This window comes from Nasonia vitripennis, assembly GCF_009193385.2.
Source record: "Nasonia vitripennis strain AsymCx chromosome 2 unlocalized genomic scaffold, Nvit_psr_1.1 chr2_random0002, whole genome shotgun sequence".
Classification (NCBI taxonomy): Eukaryota; Metazoa; Arthropoda; class Insecta; order Hymenoptera; family Pteromalidae; genus Nasonia; species Nasonia vitripennis.
The window spans coordinates 2,538,977-2,565,589 of record NW_022279608.1 but is presented as its reverse complement, the minus strand read 5'-3'; the positions used below and the strand labels follow the sequence as shown (position 1 = coordinate 2,565,589).

The 26,613-nt window shown below is 32.8% G+C and overlaps 1 protein-coding gene across 16 annotated transcripts in view; it reads right to left on the bottom strand.

Moving 5' to 3' along the window:
• LOC100680429 (protein unc-79 homolog) overlaps positions 1-26,613 on the bottom strand; it is a 2,400,004-nt gene that overhangs the window by 507,784 nt on the left and 1,865,607 nt on the right. For all 16 annotated transcript variants that reach the window (XR_004345182.1, XR_004345183.1, XR_004345184.1 and 13 more), the window contains one exon: positions 1,503-1,657. Coding sequence is in view for 13 of the 16 variants with exons in the window: in XM_031923950.1 (XP_031779810.1) it covers positions 1,503-1,657 (155 nt within the window). In the remaining 3 variants the exon portion in view is untranslated. The remainder of the gene's footprint in view (positions 1-1,502; positions 1,658-26,613) is intronic.

The following is a 26,613-nucleotide window of genomic DNA, read 5'->3' as shown; positions in this document are numbered from 1 at the left end:
TAGACAAGGTTGAAAAGAAACCAAAGTTTGAAACCGCCTGGTGCTCATGTAGAGCTCTATGATTTTGCAGATTTTAAAATAGGTATCCGACAGGCAAAGGCTGGAGATCGACGGACAAATCATGAATTTGCGCAGCAGTTTGAACGTGAGCAGACCATCATGATAACGATGCACCGAGAGCACATAAATACCCGGCAAGAAACACCGTGAGTGAATAATCATGATCGATAGGCGCCATGGGCCAGCCAGACTTGTAAGCCTAGACAACGAATGCATTTATACTGAACAGATTTAAGAATGTTAATAGCAATTTGAGTATAAGGTGACCAAATTTGACAACAGTAAATAAAGATAGGCATGACTAAATCCTATCAGCCCACTACACCTAGAGACCACCTATCCGACCTAAGGTACAAAGGTCATGCACAAGTCAAATAATTTGAAATAAAATTAAAATAATATGATTTTTTCACGACTCAACTATAATTGCCACTTTATTCCCTGAAAAACGGAACTAAAGTAGCATTATATTCCCTCATATTTTTTCCCGCAAATTTACTTTATTCCCGCAAAATGCGGGAAATAAACTCTTTATTTCCGCGAAATGCGGGTAATAAATTCTTTATTTCCGCAAAATTTTGGAAATTTGAAAAAAAAATTTGAAAATTTAGAAAAAATATTAAAAAGTAGAAAGATTATTTAAAAAGTTAAAAAATTATAAATATTTTGAATATTTAAAAAATATTGTATTAATTTATTCAATTTAGCTGTTGTAGGTTCCACTTATCAAGAAATAAAGTGGCTACACAGTTCAGTCGTGAATAAAGCACTATATGCAACACGAGAGTAAAGTCGATTATTCCCTCGGGTGATTTACTGCCTCGCTTCGCTCGAGTAGTAAACTCTTACCGCGGGAATAATCGGCAACTGTACTCCCTTGTTGCATAATGTACTATTAATTCGGTTCAATAAATTAAATTCGTTTCGCTTAACGGTATAAGTTTTCATAATATAAGCAAAGGCAATGGCAAAAAAAATAAGAGAAAATCACGTCTGGAATACGATGTTCTCGAAGTCGCCGCTGAGATACGACGTTTCCAAAAATCTCGCTGGGATTCGACGTTTCCAAAAACCTCGCCGGGATACGACATTCTCAGAGTAGCAACGGGGATACGTGGTTTCCAAAGACGCTACTAAGATACGTGGCTTCCGAAGTCACCGTTGTTATTTCACTCAGCCATCGATATGTAGTAAACTGTATAATTCGTAGGTTTAACGACGACATACAATTTCTATTAAGAAACACCTTGTACATAAAACATCTTTTGATAAATAAAAACTTTCTCAAAACTTTTTTAAAGAGGGTGGAGTGAAAGAAAAAAAAATAAATTAATCTTTGCTTTTTTCTCTATAACATCTTGCCTTGGGAAAGTCGACAGGCTCAATCAAAATTGTTTTCATATATGTAGATATTTAGATACATCATTAACATTTTTACTCACCTCTTATGTTTGTTTGGAATATTTGCGAAAAAATACCATTTGGCGCCATCTGATGTAAAACACATCTTAAAAATTGATGAGCGACACTTGTTGCTCCGCCTGGTAAATGAATGCTTAGTTCATTTTGCCAGGGATAAATGACGTTTAGTGAAACACTGTAATCACATATAACAGACATATATATTATCATATATAGTTAAGTATATTTAAAAACCGTAATAATTAAGCCAATTTTCAGAATTAATATTTGTAATTTTAATTGCCAAGATTGTTAGAATTCAAGTTTAATTTTAAGAGGTTACTTATGACAATGTTTGTTTAATTCTTTTGGAAACATTGTAAAGGTTCGTTTCGGTTATAAAAGGACTACAGAATATCCAAGGGAGAAATAATACATGGGAGTTTATGTAAGAGAATTAGTATATTTATTACATTCAATCTGTCTATCAGAATCACTACCGACTGTAATTACAAGTCGCAAGTAGGCAGCAATTTGAATAGCATAGAGAGGGTGAGAGCTGAGGTGTGGTTCTCTAGATGCTTTAGAGTCGACTACTGATTACAAATCATACGGGCCAGTCGTTAAGGGGATGTTGGCGCAAAAGCTTCGCAAATCCGCCACGGGGTAGTTTGTATTTCCAAACTTCTAGAAAAACAGAATGTCTGATCGAATTTTTCTTTCGTTAGAACGATTCATTAAATTTAACACTACGGCGCTACAGACTCGGTTTTTCATTTGCAAACTCTATTCAAAAAGTTTTATGTAATAGAAAAACAGTGTTTTTGGGACGACATCCCCTTAATTCGGTTCGCCGCTGATTCTCGAACAGCCGCGCAAATGTCTCCCGCTTTCTCTCCCCACACACTCTCTAGACGTTCACAGACGTCTTTTCTCTTCTCACTTCATACTCCTCTTTCTCAAATATCTGCGCACTTTTTTCATCTCTCGCACTCATACATACGTATATCACACTCATTGTCGCTCACAATCTGCGCACACATTTCATATGATTCGAATCGAATGGTAGCGGTCCGTTACATAGTCCCCTCTTTAAATGTTTTATGAGTAGCAAAAGCAAATTCAAAGAAGCTCCCACTGAACCACCGATTTGAATCCATTGTTATTATCATTCTTATCTCACATTCGATTATTTTTCGCATCATCAAAATTATTTAAATACTATACTTCTATACATTACATACTACATATTCTTATGTTTATGGAAATTATACAACACTGTTTTACTTAACAAACAAATTTTTATTTGCTTTCACTACACAATTTATTTATTTTTCTTATTATATTTAACGCATTTTCAGTCTGTTTTCTTATAATATGGAGCGTACCTCCTCGCGTACCACGATCTAGCCTCTGTAAGTTTATTAACTACAAAAATATATATGTTTATTAAATCACACTTTTTTAAATAATCACTCACTTGCCACTCTTTGTTGCTCTTCTTCCTCGTATTTTCTCCAGACTCTAATCTATTCCTCTCTCGAAACAGGTTGCCTCCGTCTGTTTTCGGGCTGGTGGTTCTGGATGACCAGGTTGGCTGGACTCAGTCGCTCCAATTCCTTCGTTCTCCAAGCCAAAGGAAACTCCTGCAGTCGGACTACTGGAATTAGGCCGCTATTCATGTCCAGTTCCGTGGTTCCGTGGATGTCACTTTGCCTAGGGTATTTTCTGGGTCTTCTCTTCTTCCTGATGTATCCAGAGATGAGGACTTTGTCATCCGGTGTGACTAGGTCACCCGTCTGGCAGGCTACACCATCCTTAACTTTCTTGTTACCGGATACCAAAGGCTTTCCAGAAGGTCCTGACAGGGTGCACCCATTGGCAGTCTTTGGGCCCACTAGCTCGTCCATCTCAGCCAATAGTTTGAAAAACTCGAATTGTATTTCGATCTTTTCTTTCTGTAAATCCAGGACTAGCACGTCTTCTTGATACTCCATTAGATGTTGATTGTAGCAAAATTGGCAGACAACTGATGCTCCTCTCGATTTTTCGAAAAGCTCCCTGCGAATTCTCACTTCCACATGAGTATGGCCTATCCGTGAGGTGTCAGTGACTAGTGATCAAAACAAATACGCTGTTTGTCTTTTCTGAGTTCATCTCTTTCTCATTATATTCGAGATTTATTTTCTTGAAATTTTATTTCTCATCAAAAATGTTAACTAAAACAGAACGGCTTTCGTCAAAATGGCTTAAAATATTTACAGGAAGCAGATATTATCTATTTTCTGTTATCATAATGTTCTCAAAACTCTTGACTATTTAGTTAAAAAAAAAAAAATCGTTTTTTAAAAATCGAATATTCGACATAAAATGACCATAAAATAGTCATACGATGGGTAGAATCTTGGAATAAAATGTAACGAGTTATAAAAATTAACAAAAATAATGTTCAGTCATACAGGGTAGTACAGGGTGAGAGAAAAAAAATTTGAATCCTTCTATTTTTTAAATTAAACAGTTTCATAAGCTGTACAAAGAACCTAGTTAAAGTGATCAAAAGATCAATATTTTCCCAAAATTTTAACTTGATTAAAGCCTTTTTACTCCCGTAATCGTACAACATAGAAAAACCATTTTCTTGGTTTTCGATTTTTAGCTTGAAAACAAGTTGTTAAAGTAGTTTAAAATTTCTACAGCAAGTAGATATTATCGTTTCCTATTATCATAATTTTTTTCAAAACGTTTGATTATCTAGATTTAAAGATTTTTTATCATAAAAATTTAACCGAACAGTCAATCTGGAAGATCTTGCGGAAATAAGTTGGCAATTTTATGCTCTTTAAGATACACTATTTTTAGATATATTGTATAAATTATTCATAAGCTTTGCCACAGGATTTAAATATGAATTTTAATCATTTTAGCACAAATTGATGGATATCTTCATTTTTAGCCAAAGATACAGAGTCTCTGCTATTTTAAAACCCATACAGGAACTTTTGTATTATAAAAAGGTATCTTCATGCATTTTTTGGTGGTCGTAGTCCGAATCAAATTCTTACTTTCACCAATATTAAGGTTTAAATATCTTATAAGATAGGTATATCATGTGTATATATATATATGTATGCCGAGTGGGCACGTTGGGGAGATTTACAAAAACCATATCATTGATGTTCCATAGGATATTTAGCTTTACTTACACCCAAAAATTACTGTAATATCGTCTATTTTTCAAAATATGGAATTTTAACCAAGATATGTCCAATTAAAGCTACTTTATGGCATTTCGGGGAGATGAAAACTCTCCAAAGTGCCTACGATATTTTATTTAGAGTTTTTATTACAAATGTAAAATATAGTAAAAAACAGTTCAAAAACTGTGAGAGAAAAGCATCTGTAATTAAAAATAGGTAAAATAATGGCTATGCTATAGAATATGCATTCTCACCAAGATTAATCACCGGACTATAGACACAGCATAACTAACGCGATAAAAGTCAGTAAACCAAATATTCAATTGAGTAATGAATTAATAAAAGATAGACAGTCAGTGGTGGCAGACTGGAACATAAGTTGTAGTTCCTAACATAAGCAACTTAAAGTAACCGGATAACGGCGACAGCACTAGCACCGTCACCAACGGAGGCAGTATAGAATAAACTTTAATTCCACATTGAACATACAACGTCACGTTATCAAAATGCACCACCAGACTATGACGTCCGTAATAGACTATAGGTGATGAGTAAAAACTATATTTATAACGCTAAGCATATAATTAGATATTCTTTTTTAACCAACATTAATCAGTCGGACTATAACGACAGCATAACTCACGCGATTAAAAGGCAATAAACAATATATTTAAGCAAGTAATAAACTAACAAAATAAAGACAGTCAGTGATGGCAAACCAAAAAATAATGACAAGTTGTAGTTGCTAACATTAGAAACTTTAAGTAACCAAATAACGGCGACAACACTACCACCGTCACCTACGCAGTCAGATTCAAATAAATCATCAAACTACATTAAACTTGTTTGTTACAAAAGTACGCCACAGGACCATAACGACTATAATTAAGATATCGGTGATAAGTAACACCTTTATTTATAATGATAAACATATAATTAGATATTTTTTTATCACCAGCATTAAACAGTCGGACTATAACGAAAGCATAACTAACTCGATAAAAGGGCCGTAAATTAAATATTTAAACGAGTAATGAATTAACAAATGAAAGGCAGTCAATGGTTGCAGACTGAAAAATAACGACAAGTTATAGTTGCTCACAATAGCAACTTAAAGTAACGGGATTACGGCAACAGCACTACCACCGTCACCTACGGAGTCAGATTCAAATCAATTATCAAACCGTTTTGTTATGAAAGTACGCCAGCATACCATACTGACTGCAATGATATTATCGGTGATCAGTAACAGCTTTATTTATAACGATAAGCATGTAATTATCAAAGAGGCTGCAAGTATAAATACATGGAATAATGGCTATTGCTATAGATTTTGTATTATTACCATTCATCCGGACTATAACGACAGCATAACTAACGCGATAAAGGAAAGTAAACTAAATATTTTATTGAATAATAAATAAACAAATAAATAAAAGTAAAAGGTGACAGAACAAAAAATAATAACAAGTTGTGTTTGCTAACATAAATAACTTAAAATAACCGGATTACGACGACAGCACTACCACCATTACCTAAGCAGTCAGAACAAAATAACTTATCAAACGACAATGAGCAGTTTTATTATGAAAGTGTGCCACCAGACTATAACGACTGTAATGAGATTTTCTCTGATAAGTAACAGCTTTATTTATAATGATAAGCATATAATTAGATTTTTTCACCAGCATTAATAAGTCCGGGCGCTGTGGGGGGGGGGGGAGGTAGAGTGATCAATTTTTTTATTATAAGGTCGCCACGGTAACCAAACTTTATTTATGTATTTTAAGACGTAGAATCCGAATTTCATGGTTTCCAGGCGTGAAAGTGATTAATTTTTTGTTTATTTAACATTTTAATACAATTCAGCGCAAACATTGCATTAAATTATTAAATAAATAACAAACTGACCATTTTGACAACCGGAAACCATGAAATTCGGATTCCACGCCTCAAAATAGATAAAAAAACGTTTGGTTACCGTGGCGACCTTATAATAAAAAATTAACAATATGGACCACTTTGTTCCCCCTCAGCGCCCGGACTAAATAAGCCGGACTATCATGGCAGCATAAGTAACGGGATCAAAGGGCAATAAACTAAATATTTGATAAAATAATAAATTAACATCTAATAGAAAGTATAAGGTGACAGACCAAAAAATAATGACAAGTTGTAGTTGCTATCATTAGCAACTTAAAGTAACCGGATAACGGCGACAGCACTACCACCGTCATTTACGCATTCAGAATCCAAAAGTACGCCAGCGGAACATAACGACTGTAATGATATTATCAACGATAAGTAACAGCTTTATTTATAACGATAAGCATGTAATTATCAGAGAGGCTGCAAGTATAAATACATGGAATAATGGCTATTGCTATAGATTTTATATTATTACCATTCATCCGGACTATAATGACAGCATAACTAACGAATTCAAAGGACAGTAAACAAAATATTTGATTGAATAGTAAATAAACAAATAAAAGAAATTAAAAGGTGACAGAACAAAAAATAATGACAATTTTTGGTTGCTAAAATAAGAAACTTACAGTCACCGGATTACGGCGACAGCACTACCACCGTCACCTACGCAGTCAGAATCCAAAAGTATGCCAGCGGAACATAACGACTGTAATGATATTATCAACGATAAGTAACAGCTTTATTTATAACGATAAGCATGTAATTATCAAAGAGGCTGCAAGTATAAATACATGGAATAATGGCTATTGCTATAGATTTTGTATTACTACCATTCATCCGGACTATAACGACAGCATAACTAACGCGATAAAGGAAAGTAAACCAAATATTTTATTGAATAATAAATAAACAAATAAATAAAAGTAAAAGGTGACAGAACAAAAACTCATAACAAGTTGTGGTTGCTAAAATAAGAAACTTACAGTCACCGGATTACGGCGACAGCACTACTACCGTCACCTACGCAGTCAGATTTGAACAGAGATCAAACAACATTAAACCGTTTTGCGATGAGAGTACGCCAGCATACCATACCGACTGTAATGATATTATCGGTGATCAGTAACAGCTTTATTTATAACGATAAGCATGTGTGGTTGCTAACATAAGAAACTAACAAAGCATAAGTCAATGATTCAGGAGTTGGAAAGTGTGCAGTTTTCATCTACTAACTGACCTTCACATGACCCAACAGTTCGTTTTTCTATAGTCTCTATGTCACCAAAAGGGCATTTTTTTGCTATGTTGCTTGGCCTAAGACTGTCTTTTGTTAATTTATTATTAAATAAAATATTCAGTCTATCGCCCTTTTGTTGCGTTAGTTTTGCTGTTGTTATAGTCTGGATGAATAGTCCTGGTCATGTTGTTGTTTTAGTCCAGATGACTAACTCTGGTCACGTTGAAAAAAATCTATTCCACGACCTCTAAGACACCAAATTATATTTACAGATTCTTACCTAGTTAAATATTAATCAATATATATATATATATATATATTGATATATACATATATAAAGCTGTTACTCATCACCGATAATCTTATTATAGTCGTTATAGTCCGATAGTGCAGTTTCGAAACGTAACGGATTAATGTAGTATAAAAATTTATTCGATTCTGACTGCGTAGGTATCGGTGGTTGTGCTGTCGTTATCCGGTTACTCTAAGATGCTAATGTTTGCAACCACAACCTGTTATTATTTTCCGGTCTTCTTCCACTGATCGTCTTCCTTTTGTAATTTCATTATTCAATTAAACATATTTCATACCGTGCTTCTAACGCCTGATTAACGTTGTCGTTATAGTAAGGGTGATTAATGCTATTGATGTTTTGAAAAAATCTATTTCATGACCTCTTACTTGCATAATGATATTTACAGATTATTAGCTACTTAAGTCCTGATCATTATAATGAATCTGACAATTATCACCGATAATCTCATTGCAGTCGTTACAGTCCGGTGGTGAAGGTTTAAACGTAACGAATCAATATAGTATGAAAATTTATTCAAAACCGACTGCGTAGGTGACGATGGTAATGCCTTCGCTGTTATCTTGTTACTTTAAGTCGCTTATGTTGGCAACTTCGACTTGTAATTATTTTCAGGTCTGCTACCATTGACTGTCTTTCTTTTGTTATTTCATTATTAAATAAAAGTTTGGTGGTGTCGTTTGACAATGTAACTGGTCAATGTAGTTTAAAAATGTATTCGATTCTGACTGCGTAGGCGACGATTGTAATGCTGTCGCTGTTATCCTGTTACTTTAATTTGCTTATGTCGGTAACTTTAACTTGTCATTATTTTTCGGTCTGCTACCACTGACAGTCTTTCTTTTGTTAATTTATTATGCAATAAAATATTTAGTCCACCGCCCTTTTATCGCGTTAGTTATGCTGTCGTTATAGTCTGTATGACTAATTCTGGTCATGTTTGAAAAAACTCTATTCCATGACCTATAACTCACATAATTATGTTTACGGACTCCTTGTTACTGAAATCCTGAGCATTATAATAAAACTGACATTTATCAACGATAATCTCATTGCAATCGTGCCAGTCCGGTGGTGTAGTTTTAAATAAAGCGGAGCAATGTTGTCTCAAAATGTATTCGATTCTGATTGCGTAGGCGACGATTGTAATGCCTTTACTGTTTTCCTGTTACTTTTAGTTGCTTATGTTGGCAACTTCAACTTGTCATTATTTTCCGGTCTGCTAACTTTGAATGTCTTTATTTTGTTAATTCATTATTAAATAAAATTTTTAGTCTTCCGCCCTTTTGTTTCGTTATTTTTGCTATTGTTATAGTCCGGATGACTAATTCTGGTCATGTGGTCGTTATAATCCGGATGATGAATTCTGGTCATGTAGAAAAACAATCTATTCCATAGCCTTCAACCCGCATAATGATATTTACAAATTCTTAGCATGTTAAATACTGATCAATATATACAAAGCTGTTCCTTATCACCGATAATCTCAGTCGAGTTGTTACAGACCGGTGGTGTAGTTTGACAACGTAACGGGTCAATGTAGTATGAAAATTTATTCTATTACTAAGCGTAGGTATCGGTGGCTGTGCTGGCGTAGTTATCCTGTTACTCTAAGATGCTAATGTTTGGAACTACACCCTGTTTTTATTTTCCGGTCTGCTTCCACCGTTTGTCTTATTCCCGTAATTTTATTATTTAATTAAACATTTTTTATACTGTGCTTTTAACGCCTGACGTTATAGTACGGTTGATTAATGCTCGTAATGTTTAGAAAAAATCTATTCCATGACCTTTAACCCACCTTATTATATTTACAGATTCTTAGCTAGTCAAATACTAATCAATAGATATAAAGCTGTTAATTATCACCAATAATCTTACTACAGTCTTTGCTGACTGGTGGTGTTGTCTGACAACGTAAGGGGTCAATATAGTATAAAAATTTATTCTATTATGACTGCGTAGGTATCGGTGGTTGTGCTATCGTTGTTATCCGGTTTACTCTAAGTTGCTATTGTTTGCAACCACCATCTGTTTTTTTTCCGGTCTGCTTCTAATCAATGTTTTTATTTCGTAACTTACTTATTTATTCAAACGTTTAGTATACCGTGCTTTTATCGCCTTATTAAAGCTTAAATTGCTGCTGCTGATTGTCTTCTTTCGGCAACATCTTTATTTAATTAAACATTTTTTATACTCTGACTTTCAACGACTTATTATTGCTGTCGTTGTAGTACGCTTGGTTAAAGCTGGTAATGTTTACAAAAAATCTATTTCTTGACCTTTATACCACATGATTATATTTACAGATTCTTATCAACTCAAATCCTAAGCAATATAATAAAACTGACAATTATCACCGACAATCTCATTGCAGACGTTACAGTCCGGTGATGTAGTTTTAAATGTAGCGGTTCTATGCAGTCTAAAAATGCATTCTATGCTGACTGTGTAGGCGACGATTGTAATGCCTTCGTTGTTATCCTGTTACATTAAGTTGCTTATGTTGGCAACCTCAACTTGTTATTCTTCTTCGGTCTGCTACCATTGACTGTCTTTCTTTTGTTAATTTATTATGCAATCAAATATTTAGTCCACCGCCCTTTTATTGCGTTAGTTTTGCTGTCGATATAGTCCGGAAGACTAATTCTGGTCATGTTATCATTATATTCCGGCTGAATTATTCTGGTCACGTTCAGAAAAAATTAATTTCATGGCCTTTTACCCACCTAAATTGCCACCCCACTTGTAAAAACGTCATCTTTATCCGGTCTTTCAAGGCTTGATAGTTTTATGATATCCTCATTTTACAACTTTCTTGTTTGCCAGCGCAGATCAGTTAAAGTAATCACAATGTCGACGTTATTGGGTAAAAAATATATGGTTTATAAATTTATTTTTTCGGTCCTTAAGTACAACACTTGAATAAATGCAAAATGTCGTCATTATCCGGTTTGAATTATTTTACGAAAATATAGTATTGTAACACGCCTAATGCTATAGTTACGACGATTCAATTTGAGATACTATATTGTCGTTCTTATCCTGGATCAGTTTTTTCCGTCATAATTCAAACGGTCGTTAGTATCTGGTCCTTAAAGGGCTTGTTAGATTATGAATAAAATAATAAATTTTATCAGGATATTTAGTCTAGGTCAGCTCCGTTTGTTCAAAGTTGATGTACGGTCGTTCGTTTTCGGTCCTTAAGTACAACACTTGAGTAAATGCAAATTGTCGTCATTATCCGGCTTGAATTATTTTACGAAAATACAGTATTGTAACATGCCTAATGTTATAGTTACGACGTTGCAATTTGAGACACTGTATTGTCGTTCTTATCCTGGATCAGTTTTTTTCCGTCATAATTGAAACGGTCGTTAGTATCTGGTCCTTAAAGGGCTTATTAGATTTTGAATAAATTAATATATTTTATCAGGATATTTAGTCTAGGTCAGCTCCGTTTGTTCAAAGTTAATGTACTGTCGTCCGTTTCCAGTCCTCAAGTACAACACTTGAGTAAATGCAAAATGTCGTCATTATCCGGTTTGAATTATTATATGACAATATACTATTGTAATAAGACTAATGTTATAGTGACGACGTTTCTATTTGAGATACTATATTGTCGTTCTTATCCTGGATTAGTTTTTTTCCGTTATAATTGAAAATGTAGTTAGTATCCGGTCCTTAAAGGGCTTATTAAATTATAAATAAATTAATAAATTTTATCACGGTATTTAGTCTAAGTCAGCTCCGTTAGTTCAAAGTTGATGTACTGTCGTTCGTTTTCGGTCCTTAAGTACAACACTTGAATAACATAATTGAACATAATTGAAAATGTCGTTAGTATCCGGTCATTAAAGGGCTTGTTACTCAAGTACAACACTTGAGTAAATGCAAAATGTCGTCATTATCGGGTTTGAATTATTATATGACAATATACTATTGTAATAAGCCTAATGTTATAGTGACGACGTTGCAATTTGAGATTCTATATTGTCGTTCTTATCCTGGATTGGTTTTTTTCCGTTATAGTTGAATATGTCGTTAGTATCCAGACCTTAAAGGGCTTATTAAATTATAAATAAATTAATAAATTTTATCAGGATATTTAGTCTAGGTCAGGTCCGTTTGTTTAAAGTTGATGTACTGTCGTTCGTTTCCGGTCCTCAAGTACAACACTTGAATAAATGCTAAATGTAGTCATTATCCGGTTTGAATTATTATATGACAATATACTATTGTAATAAGCCTAATGTTATAGTGACGACGTTGCAATTTGAGATGCTATATTGTCGATCTTATCCTGGATTAGTTTTTTTCCGTTATAGTTGAATATGTCGTTAGTATCTGGTCCTTAAAGGGCTTATTAGATTATGAATGAATTAATAAATTTTATGAGTGGATTTAGTATAGATCAGCTCCGTTTGTTCAAAGTTGATGTACTGTCGTTCGTTTGCGGTCCTCAAGTACAACACTTGACTAAATGCGAAATGTCTTCATTATCCGGTTTGAATTATTATATGACAATATACTATTGTAATAAGCCTAATGTTATAGTAACGAAGTTGCAATTTGAGATACTATATTGTCGTTCTTATCCTGGATTAGTTTTTTTCCGTTATAATTGAAAATGTCGTTAGTATCCGGTCCTTAAAGGGCTTATTAGATTATGAATAAATTAATAAATCTTATCAGGATATTTAGTCTAGGTCAGCTCCGTTTGTTCAAAGTTGATGTACGGTCGTTCGTTTTCGGTCCTTAAGTACAACACTTGAGTAAATGCAAAATGTCGTCATTATCCGGTTTGAATGATTTTACGAAACTATAGTATTGTAACACGCCTAATGTTATAGTTACGACGTTTCAATTTTAGATAATATATTGTCGTTCTTATCCACGATCAGTTTTTTTCCGTCATAATTGAAAATGTCGTTAGTATCCGGTCATTAAAGGGCTTGTTACTCAAGTACAACACTTGAGTAAATGCAAAATGTCGTCATTATCCGGTTTGAATTATTATATGACAATATACTATTGTAATAAGTCTAATGTTATAGTGACGACGTTGCAATTTGAGACACTGTATTGTCGTTCTTATCCTGGATTGGTTTTTTTCCGTTATAGTTGAATATGTCGTTAGTATCCAGACCTTAAAGGGCTTATTAAATTATAAATAAATTAATAAATTTTATCAGGATATTTAGTCTAGGTCAGGTCTGTTTGTTTAAAGTTGATGTACTGTCGTTCGTTTCCGGTCCTCAAGTACAACACTTGAATAAATGCTAAATGTAGTCATTATCCGGTTTGAATTATTATATGACAATATACTATTGTAATAAGCCTAATGTTATAGTGACGACGTTGCAATTTGAGATGCTATATTGTCGATCTTATCCTGGATTAGTTTTTTTCCGTTATAGTTGAATATGTCGTTAGTATCTGGTCCTTAAAGGGCTTATTAGATTATGAATGAATTAATAAATTTTATGAGTAGATTTAGTATAGATCAGCTCCGTTTGTTCAAAGTTGATGTACTGTCGTTCGTTTACGGTCCTTAAGTAGAACACTTGAATAAATGCTATATGTAGTCATTATCCGGTTTGAATTATTATATGACAATATACTATTGTAATAAGCCTAATGTTATAGTGACGACGTTGCAATTTGAGATACTGTATTGTCGTTCTTATCCTGGATCAGTTTTTTTCTGTCATAATTGAAAATGTCGTTAGTATCCGGTCATTAAAGGGCTTGTTACTCAAGTACAACACTTGAGTAAATGCAAAATGTCGTCATTATCCGGTTTGAATTATTATATGACAATATACTATTGTAATAAGCCTAATGTTATAGTGACGACGTTGCAATTTGAGACACTGTATTGTCGTTCTTATCCTGGATCAGTTTTTTCCGTCATAATTCAAACGGTCGTTAGTATCTGGTCCTTAAAGGGCTTGTTAGATTATGAATAAAATAATAAATTTTATCAGGATATTTAGTCTAGGTCAGCTCCGTTTGTTCAAAGTTGATGTACGGTCGTTCGTTTTCGGTCCTTAACTACAACACTTGAGTAAACGCAAATTGTCGTCATTATCCGGCTTGAATTATTTTACGAAAATACAGTATTGTAACATGCCTAATGTTATAGTTACGACGTTGCAATTTGAGACACTGTATTGTCGTTCTTATCCTGGATCAGTTTTTTTCCGTCATAATTGAAACGGTCGTTAGTATCTGGTCCTTAAAGGGCTTATTAGATTTTGAATAAATTAATATATTTTATCAGGATATTTAGTCTAGGTCAGCTCCGTTTGTTCAAAGTTAATGTACTGTCGTTCGTTTCCAGTCCTCAAGTACAACACTTGAGTAAATGCAAAATGTCGTCATTAACCGGTTTGAATTATTATATGACAATATACTATTGTAATAAGACTAATGTTATAGTGACGACGTTTCTATTTGAGATACTATATTGTCGTTCTTATCCTGGATTAGTTTTTTTCCGTTATAATTGAAAATGTAGTTAGTATCCGGTCCTTAAAGGGCTTATTAGATTATGAATAAATTAATAAATTTTATGAGTACATTTAGTCTAGGTCAGCTCCGTTAGTTCAAAGTTGATGTACTGTCGTTCGTTTTCGGTCCTTAAGTACAACACTTGAATAACATAATTGAACATAATTGAAAATGTCGTTAGTATCCGGTCATTAAAGGGCTTGTTACTCAAGTACAACACTTGAGTAAATGCAAAATGTCGTCATTATCGGGTTTGAATTATTATATGACAATATACTATTGTAATAAGCCTAATGTTATAGTTACGACGTTGCAATTTGAGATTCTATATTGTCGTTCTTATCCTGGATTGGTTTTTTTGCGTCAAAATTGAAAATGTCGTTAGTATCCGGTCATTAAAGGGCTTGTTACTCAAGTACAACACTTGAGTAAATGCAAAATGTCGTCATTATCGGGTTTGAATTATTATATGACAATATACTATTGTAATAAGCCTAATGTTATAGTTACGACGTTTCAATTTTAGATAATATATTGTCGTTCTTATCCTGGATGTTTTTTTTCGTCAAAATTGAAAATGTCGTTAGTATCCGGTCATTAAAGGGCTTGTTACTCAAGTACAACACTTGAGTAAATGCAAAATGTCGTCATTATCCGGTTTGAATTATTATATGACAATATACTATTGAAATAAGTCTAATGTTATAGTGACGACGTTGCAATTTGAGATTCTATATTGTCGTTCTTATCCTGGATTGGTTTTTTTGCGTCAAAATTGAAAATGTCGTTAGTATCCGGTCATTAAAGGGCTTGTTACTCAAGTACAACACTTGAGTAAATGCAAAATGTCGTCATTATCCGGTTTGAATTATTATATGACAATATACTATTGAAATAAGTCTAATGTTATAGTGACGACGTTGCAATTTGAGATACTATGTTGTCGTTCTTATCCTGGATTAGTTTTTTTCCGTTATAGTTGAATATGTCGTTAGTATCTGGTCCTTAAAGGGCTTATTAGATTTTGAATAAATTAATAAATTTTATCAGGATATTTAGTCTAGGTCAGGTCCGTTTGTTTAAAGTTGATGTACTGTCGTTCGTTTCCGGTTCTCAAGTACAACACTTGAGTAAATGCAAAATGTCGTCATTATTCGGTTTGAATTATTATATGACAATATACTATTGTAATAAGCCTAATGTTATAGTGACGACGTTTCAATTTGAGATACTGTATTGTCGTTCTTATCCTAGATCAGTTTTTTTCCGTCAAAATTGAAAATATCGTTAGTATCCGGTCATTAAAGAGCTTGTTACTCAAGTACAACACTTGAGTAAATGCAAAGTGTCGTCATTATCCGGTTTGAATTATTATATGACAATATACTATTGTAATAAGCCTAATGTTATAGTGACGACGTTTCTATTTTACATACTATATTGTCGTTCTTATCCTGGATCAGTTTTTTCCGTCATAATTGAAAATTTTGATTAGTATCTGGTCATTAAAGGGATTATAAGATTATAAATAAAATAATAAATTTTATCAGTAGATTTAGTCTAGGTCAGGTCCGTTTGTTCAAAGTTGATGTACTGTCGGTCGTTTCCGGTCCTCAAGTACAACACTTGAATAAATGCTAAATCTAGTCATTATCCGGTTTGAATTATTATATGACAATATACTATTGTAATAAGCCTAATGTTATAGTGACGACGTTGCAATTTGAGATACTATATTGTCGTTCTTATCCTGGATTAGTTTTTTTCCGTTATAGTTGAATATGTCGTTACTATTTAGTCCTTAAAGGGATTAAAAGATTATAAATAAAATAATAAATTTTATCAGGATATTTAGTCTAGGTCAGCTCCGTTTGTTCAAAGTTGATGTATGGTCGTTCGTTTTCGGTCCTCAAGTACAACACTTGAGTAAATGCAAAATGTCGTCATTATCCGGTTTGAATTATTATATGACAATATACTATTGTAATAAGCCTAGTGTTATAGTGACGACGTTGCAATTTGAGATACTGTATAGTCGTTCTTATCCTGGATCGGTTTTTTTTCGTCAAAATTGAAAATGTCGTTAGTATCCGGTCATTAAAGGGCTTGTTACTCAAGTACAACACTTGAGTAAATGCAAAATGTCGTCATTATCCGGTTTGAATTATTATATGACAATATACTATTGAAATAAGTCTAATGTTATAGTGACGACGTTGCAATTTGAGATTCTATATTGTCGTTCTTATCCTGGATTGGTTTTTTTGCGTCAAAATTGAAAATGTCGTTAGTATCCGGTCATTAAAGGGCTTGTTACTCAAGTACAACACTTGAGTAAATGCAAAATTGTAGTCATTATCCGGTTTGAATTATTATATGACAATATACTATTGTAATAAGCCTAATGTTATAGTGACGACGTTGCAATTTGAGATACTATATTGTCGTTCTTATCCTGGATTAGTTTTTTTCCGTTATAGTTGAATATGTCGTTAGTATCTGGTCCTTAAAGGGCTTATTAGATTTTGAATAAATTAATAAATTTTATCAGGATATTTAGTCTAGGTCAGCTCCGTTTGTTCAAAGTTGATGTACTGTCGTCCGTTTCGGTTCCTCAAGTACAACACTTGAATAAATGCAAAATGTCGTCATTATCCGTTGTGAATTATTTTACAAAAATATAGTATTGTAACACGCCTTATGTTATAGTTACGACGTTTCAATTTGAGATACTATATTGTCGTTCCTATCCTGGATCAGTTTTTTTCCGTCATAATTGAAAATGTCGTTAGTATCCGGTCATTAAAGGGATTATTAGATTATAAATAAAATAATAAATTTTATCAGTAGATTTAGTCTAGGTCAGGTGGGTTGTTCAAAGTTGATGTACTGTCGTTCGTTTCCGGTCCTCAAGTACAACACTTGAATAAATGCTAAAGGTAGTCATTATCCGGTTTGAATTATTATATGACAATATACTATTGTAATAATCCTAATGTTATAGTGACGACGTTGCAATTTGAGATACTATATTGTCGTTCTTATCCTGGATTAGTTTTTTTACGTTATAGTTGAATATGTCGTTAGTATCTGGTCCTTAAAGGGCTTATTAGATTTTGAATAAATTAATAAATTTTATCAGCATATTTAGTCTAGGTCAGCTCCGTTTGTTCAAAGTTGATGTACTGTCGTCCGTTTCCGGTCCTCAAGTACAACACTTGAGTAAATGCAAAATGTCGTCATTATTCGGTTTGAATTATTATATGACAATATACTATTGTAATAAGCCTAATGTTATAGTGACGACGTTTCAATTTGAGATACTGTATTGTCGTTCTTATCCTGGATCAGTTTTTTTCCGTCAAAATTGAAAATATCGTTAGTATCCGGTCATTAAAGAGCTTGTTACTCAAGTACAACACTTGTGTAAATGCAAAGTGTCGTCATTATCCGGTTTGAATTATTATATGACAATATACTATTGTAATAAGCCTAATGTTATAGTGACGACGTTTCTATTTTACATACTATATTGTCGTTCTTATCCTGGATCAGTTTTTTCCGTCATAATTGAAAATTTTGATTAGTATCTGGTCATTAAAGGGATTATAAGATTATAAATAAAATAATAAATTTTATCAGTAGATTTAGTCTAGGTCAGGTCCGTTTGTTCAAAGTTGATGTACTGTCGGTCGTTTCCGGTCCTCAAGTACAACACTTGAATAAATGCTAAATCTAGTCATTATCCGGTTTGAATTATTATATGACAATATACTATTGTAATAAGCCTAATGTTATAGTGACGACGTTGCAATTTGAGATACTATATTGTCGTTCTTATCCTGGATTAGTTTTTTTCCGTTATAGTTGAATATGTCGTTACTATTTAGTCCTTAAAGGGATTAAAAGATTATAAATAAAATAATAAATTTTTTCAGGATATTTAGTCTAGGTCAGCTCCGTTTGTTCAAAGTTGATATACGGTCGTTCGTTTTCGGTCCTCAAGTACAACACTTGAGTAAATGCAAAATGTCGTCATTATCCGGTTTGAATTATTATATGACAATATACTATTGTAATAAGCCTAGTGTTATAGTGACGACGTTGCAATTTGAGATACTGTATAGTCGTTCTTATCCTGGATCGGTATTTTTTCGTCAAAATTGAAAATGTCGTTAGTATCCGGTCATTAAAGGGCTTGTTACTCAAGTACAACACTTGAGTAAATGCAAAATGTCGTCATTATCCGGTTTGAATTATTATATGACAATATACTATTGTAATAAGTCTAATGTTATAGTGACGACGTTGCAATTTGAGATTCTATATTGTCGTTCTTATCCTGGATTGGTTTTTTTGCGTCAAAATTGAAAATGTCGTTAGTATCCGGTCATTAAAGGGCTTGTTACTCAAGTACAACACTTGAGTAAATGCAAAATGTAGTCATTATCCGGTTTGAATTATTATATGACAATATACTATTGTAATAAGCCTAATATTATAGTGACGACGTTGCAATTTGAGATACTATATTGTCGTTCTTATCCTGGATTAGTTTTTTTCCGTTATAATTGAATATGTCGTTACTATCTAGTCCTTAAAGGGATTAAAAGATTATAAATAAAATAATAAATTTTATCAGGATATTTAGTCTAGGTCAGCTCCGTTTGTTCAAAGTTGATGTACGGTCGTTCGTTTTCGGTCCTCAAGTACAACACTTGAGTAAATGCAAAATGTCGTCATTATCCGGTTTGAATTATTATATAACAATATTCTATTGTAATAAGCCTAGTGTTATAGTGACGACGTTGCAATTTGAGATACTGTATAGTCGTTCCTATCCTGGATCAGTTTTTTTCCGTCATAATTGAAAATGTCGTTAGTATCCAGTCATTAAAGGGATTATTAGATTATAAATAAAATAATAAATTTTATCAGTAGATTTAGTCTAGGTCAGGTGGGTTGTTCAAAGTTGATGTACTGTCGTTCGTTTCCGGTCCTCAAGTACAACATTTGAATAAATGCTAAAGGTAGTCATTATCCGGTTTGAATTATTATATGACAATATACTATTGTAATAAGCCTAATGTTATAGTGACGACGTTGCAATTTGAGATACTATATTGTCGTTCTTATCCTGGATTAGTTTTTTTCCGTTATAGTTGAATATGTCGTTAGTATCTGGTCCTTAAAGGGCTTATTAGATTTTGAATAAATTAATTAATTTTATCAGGATATTTAGTCTAGGTAAGCTCCGTTTGTTCAAAGTTAATGTACTGTCGTCCGTTTCCGGTCCTCAAGAACAACACTTGAGTAAATGCAAAATGTCGTCATTATCCGGTTTGAATTATTATATGACAATATACTATTGTAATAAGCCTAATATTATAGTGACGACGTTGCAATTTGAGATACTATATTGTCGTTCTTATCCTGGATTAGTTTTTTTCCGTTATAATTGAATATGTCGTTACTATCTAGTCCTTAAAGGGATTAAAAGATTATAAATAAAATAATAAATTTTATCAGGATATTTAGTCTAGGTCAGCTCCGTTTGTTCAAAGATGATGTACGGTCGTTCGTTTTCGGTCCTCAAGTACAACACTTGAGTAAATGCAAAATGTCGTCATTATCCGGTTTGAATTATTATATGACAATATTCTATTGTAATAAGCCTAGTGTTATAGTGACGACGTTGCAATTTGAGATACTGTATAGTCGTTCTTATCCTGGATCGGTTTTTTTTCGTCAAAATTGAAAATGTCGTTAGGATCCGGTTATTAAAGGGCTTGTTACTCAAGTACAACACTTGAGTAAATGCAAAGTGTTGTCATTATCCGGTTTGAATTATTATATGACAATATACTATTGTAATAAGCCTAATGTTATAGTGACGACGTTTCTATTTTACATACTATATTGTCGTTCTTATCCTGGATCAGTTTTTTCCGTCATAATTGAAAATTTTGATTAGTATCTGGTCATTAAAGGGATTATAAGATTATAAATAAAATAATAAATTTTATCAGTAGATTTAGTCTAGGTCAGGTCCGTTTGTTCAAAGTTGATGTACTGTCGGTCGTTTCCGGTCCTCAAGTACAACACTTGAATAAATGCTAAATCTAGTCATTATCCGGTTTGAATTATTATATGACAATATACTATTGTAATAAGCCTAATGTTATAGTGACGACGTTGCAATTTGAGATACTATATTGTCGTTCTTATCCTGGATCAGTTTTTTTCCGTTATAGTTGAATATGTCGTTAGTATCCTGTCATTAAAGAGCTTGTTACTCAAGTACAACACTTGAGTAAATGCAAAATGTCGTCATTATCAGGTTTGAATTATTCTATGACAATATACTATTGAAATATGCCTAATGTTATAGTGACGACGTTGCAATTTGAGATTCTATATTGTCGTTCTTATCCTGGATCAGTTTTTTTCCGTCATAATTGAAAATGTCGTTAGTATCCGGTCATTAAAGGGATTATTAGATTATAAATAAAATAATAAATTTTATCAGTAGATTTAGTCTAGGTCAGGTGGGTTGTTCAAAGTTGATGTACTGTCGTTCGTTTCCGGTCCTCAAGTACAACACTTGAATAAATGCTAAAGGTAGTCATTATCCGGTTTGAATTATTATATGACAATATACTATTGTAATAAGCCTAATGTTATAGTGACGACGTTGCAATTTGAGATACTATATTGTCGTTCTTATCCTGGATTAGTTTTTTTCCGTTATAGTTGAATATGTCGTTACTATCTAGTCCTTAAAGGGATTAAAAGATTATAAATAAAATAATAAATTTTATCAGGATATTTAGTCTAGGTCAGCTCCGTTTGTTCAAAGTTTATGTACGGTCGTTCCTTTTCGGTCCTCAAGTACAACACTTGAGTATATGCAAAATGTCGTCATTATCCGGTTTGAATTATTATATGACAATATACTATTGTAATAAGCCTAGTGTTATAGTGATGACGTTGCAATTTGAGATACTGTATAGTCGTTCTTATCCTGGATCGGTTTTTTTTCGTCAAAATTGAAAATGTCGTTAGTATCCGGTCATTAAAGGGCTTGTTACTCAAGTACAACACTTGAGTAAATGCAAAATGTCGTCATTATCCCGTTTCAATTATTATATGACAATATACTATTGTAATAAGCCTAATGTTATAGTGACGACGTTTTATTTTGAGATACTATATTGTCGTTCTTATCCTGGATCAGTTTTTTTCCGTCATAATTGAATATGTCGTTACTATCTAGTCCTTAAAGGGCTTATTAAATTATAAATAAATTAATAAATTTTATCAGGATATTTAGTCTAGGTCAGCTCCGTTTGTTCAAAGATGATGTACTGTCGTCCGTTTCGGTTCCTCAAGTACAACACTTGAATAAATGCAAAATGTCGTCATTATCCGTTGTGAATTATTTTACGAAAATATAGTATTGTAACACGCCTTATGTTATAGTTACGACGTTGCAATTTGAGATACTATATTGTCGTTCCTATCCTGGATCAGTTTTTTTCCGTCATAATTGAAAATGTCGTTAGTATCCAGTCATTAAAGGGATTATTAGATTATAAATAAAATAATAAATTTTATCAGTAGATTTAGTCTAGGTCAGGTGGGTTGTTCAAAGTTGATGTACTGTCGTTCGTTTCCGGTCCTCAAGTACAACATTTGAATAAATGCTAAAGGTAGTCATTATCCGGTTTGAATTATTATATGACAATATACTATTGTAATAAGCCTAATGTTATAGTGACGACGTTGCAATTTGAGATACTATATTGTCGTTCTTATCCTGGATTAGTTTTTTTCCGTTATAGTTGAATATGTCGTTAGTATCTGGTCCTTAAAGGGCTTATTAGATTTTGAATAAATTAATTAATTTTATCAGGATATTTAGTCTAGGTAAGCTCCGTTTGTTCAAAGTTAATGTACTGTCGTCCGTTTCCGGTCCTCAAGAACAACACTTGAGTAAATGCAAAATGTCGTCATTATCCGGTTTGAATTATTATATGACAATATACTATTGTAATAAGCCTAATATTATAGTGACGACGTTGCAATTTGAGATACTATATTGTCGTTCTTATCCTGGATTAGTTTTTTTCCGTTATAATTGAATATGTCGTTACTATCTAGTCCTTAAAGGGATTAAAAGATTATAAATAAAATAATAAATTTTATCAGGATATTTAGTCTAGGTCAGCTCCGTTTGTTCAAAGATGATGTACGGTCGTTCGTTTTCGGTCCTCAAGTACAACACTTGAGTAAATGCAAAATGTCGTCATTATCCGGTTTGAATTATTATATGACAATATTCTATTGTAATAAGCCTAGTGTTATAGTGACGACGTTGCAATTTGAGATACTGTATAGTCGTTCTTATCCTGGATCGGTTTTTTTTCGTCAAAATTGAAAATGTCGTTAGGATCCGGTTATTAAAGGGCTTGTTACTCAAGTACAACACTTGAGTAAATGCAAAGTGTTGTCATTATCCGGTTTGAATTATTATATGACAATATACTATTGTAATAAGCCTAATGTTATAGTGACGACGTTTCTATTTTACATACTATATTGTCGTTCTTATCCTGGATCAGTTTTTTCCGTCATAATTGAAAATTTTGATTAGTATCTGGTCATTAAAGGGATTATAAGATTATAAATAAAATAATAAATTTTATCAGTAGATTTAGTCTAGGTCAGGTCCGTTTGTTCAAAGTTGATGTACTGTCGGTCGTTTCCGGTCCTCAAGTACAACACTTGAATAAATGCTAAATCTAGTCATTATCCGGTTTGAATTATTATATGACAATATACTATTGTAATAAGCCTAATGTTATAGTGACGACGTTGCAATTTGAGATACTATATTGTCGTTCTTATCCTGGATCAGTTTTTTTCCGTTATAGTTGAATATGTCGTTAGTATCCTGTCATTAAAGAGCTTGTTACTCAAGTACAACACTTGAGTAAATGCAAAATGTCGTCATTATCAGGTTTGAATTATTCTATGACAATATACTATTGAAATATGCCTAATGTTATAGTGACGACGTTGCAATTTGAGATTCTATATTGTCGTTCTTATCCTGGATCAGTTTTTTTCCGTCATAATTGAAAATGTCGTTAGTATCCGGTCATTAAAGGGATTATTAGATTATAAATAAAATAATAAATTTTATCAGTAGATTTAGTCTAGGTCAGGTGGGTTGTTCAAAGTTGATGTACTGTCGTTCGTTTCCGGTCCTCAAGTACAACACTTGAATAAATGCTAAAGGTAGTCATTATCCGGTTTGAATTATTATATGACAATATACTATTGTAATAAGCCTAATGTTATAGTGACGACGTTGCAATTTGAGATACTATATTGTCGTTCTTATGCTGGATTAGTTTTTTTCCGTTATAGTTGAATATGTCGTTACTATCTAGTCCTTAAAGGGATTAAAAGATTATAAATAAAATAATAAATTTTATCAGGATATTTAGTCTAGGTCAGCTCCGTTTGTTCAAAGTTTATGTACGGTCGTTCGTTTTCGGTCCTCAAGTACAACACTTGAGTAAATGCAAAATGTCGTCATTATCCGGTTTGAATTATTATATGACAATATACTATTGTAATAAGCCTAGTGTTATAGTGATGACGTTGCAATTTGAGATACTGTATAGTCGTTCTTATCCTGGATCGGTTTTTTTTCGTCAAAATTGAAAATGTCGTTAGTATCCGGTCATTAAAGGGCTTGTTACTCAAGTACAACACTTGAGTAAATGCAAAATGTCGTCATTATCCCGTTTGAATTATTATATGACAATATACTATTGTAATAAGCCTAATGTTATAGTGACGACGTTTTATTTTGAGATACTATATTGTCGTTCTTATCCTGGATCAGTTTTTTTCCGTCATAATTGAATATGTCGTTACTATCTAGTCCTTAAAGGGCTTATTAAATTATAAATAAATTAATAAATTTTATCAGGATATTTAGTCTAGGTCAGCTCCGTTTGTTCAAAGATGATGTACTGTCGTCCGTTTCGGTTCCTCAAGTACAACACTTGAATAAATGCAAAATGTCGTCATTATCCGTTGTGAATTATTTTACAAAAATATAGTATTGTAACACGCCTTATGTTATAGTTACGACGTTTCAATTTGAGATACTATATTGTCGTTCCTATCCTGGATCAGTTTTTTCCGTCATAATTGAAAATGTCGTTAGTATCCGGTCATTAAAGGGATTATTAGATTATAAATGAAATAATAAATTTTATCAGTAGATTTAGTCTAGGTCAGGTGGGTTGTTCAAAGTTGATGTACTGTCGTTCGTTTCCGGTCCTCAAGTACAACACTTGAATAAATGCTAAAGGTAGTCATTATCCGGTTTGAATTATTTTACGAAAATATAGTATTGTAACACGCCTTATGTTATAGTTACGACGTTTCAATTTGAGATACTATATTGTCGTTCCTATCCTGGATCAGTTTTTTTCCGTCATAATTGAAAATGTCGTTAGTATCCGGTCATTAAAGGGATTATTAGATTATAAATAAAATAATAAATTTTATCAGTAGATTTAGTCTAGGTCAGGTGGGTTGTTCAAAGTTGATGTACTGTCGTTCGTTTCCGGTCCTCAAGTACAACACTTGAATAAATGCTAAAGGTAGTCATTATCCGGTTTGAATTATTATATGACAATATACTATTGTAATAAGCCTAATGTTATAGTGACGACGTTGCAATTTGAGATACTATATTGTCGTTCTTATCCTGGATTAGTTTTTTTCCGTTATAGTTGAATATGTCGTTACTATCTAGTCCTTAAAGGGATTAAAAGATTATAAATAAAATAATAAATTTTATCAGGATATTTAGTCTAGGTAAGCTCCGTTTGTTCAAAGTTAATGTACTGTCGTCCGTTTCCGGTCCTCAAGAACAACACTTGAGTAAATGCAAAATGTCGTCATTATCCGGTTTGAATTATTATATGACAATATACTATTGTAATAAGCCTAATGTTATAGTGACGACGTTGCAATTTGAGATACTATATTGTCGTTCTTATCCTGGATCAGTTTTTTTCCGTTATAGTTGAATATGTCGTTAGTATCCTGTCATTAAAGAGCTTGTTACTCAAGTACAACACTTGAGTAAATGCAAAATGTCGTCATTATCAGGTTTGAATTATTCTATGACAATATACTATTGAAATATGCCTAATGTTATAGTGACGACGTTGCAATTTGAGATTCTATATTGTCGTTCTTATCCTGGATCAGTTTTTTTCCGTCATAATTGAAAATGTCGTTAGTATCCGGTCATTAAAGGGATTATTAGATTATAAATAAAATAATAAATTTTATCAGTAGATTTAGTCTAGGTCAGGTGGGTTGTTCAAAGTTGATGTACTGTCGTTCGTTTCCGGTCCTCAAGTACAACACTTGAATAAATGCTAAAGGTAGTCATTATCCGGTTTGAATTATTATATGACAATATACTATTGTAATAAGCCTAATGTTATAGTGACGACGTTGCAATTTGAGATACTATATTGTCGTTCTTATGCTGGATTAGTTTTTTTCCGTTATAGTTGAATATGTCGTTACTATCTAGTCCTTAAAGGGATTAAAAGATTATAAATAAAATAATAAATTTTATCAGGATATTTAGTCTAGGTCAGCTCCGTTTGTTCAAAGTTTATGTACGGTCGTTCGTTTTCGGTCCTCAAGTACAACACTTGAGTAAATGCAAAATGTCGTCATTATCCGGTTTGAATTATTATATGACAATATACTATTGTAATAAGCCTAGTGTTATAGTGATGACGTTGCAATTTGAGATACTGTATAGTCGTTCTTATCCTGGATCGGTTTTTTTTCGTCAAAATTGAAAATGTCGTTAGTATCCGGTCATTAAAGGGCTTGTTACT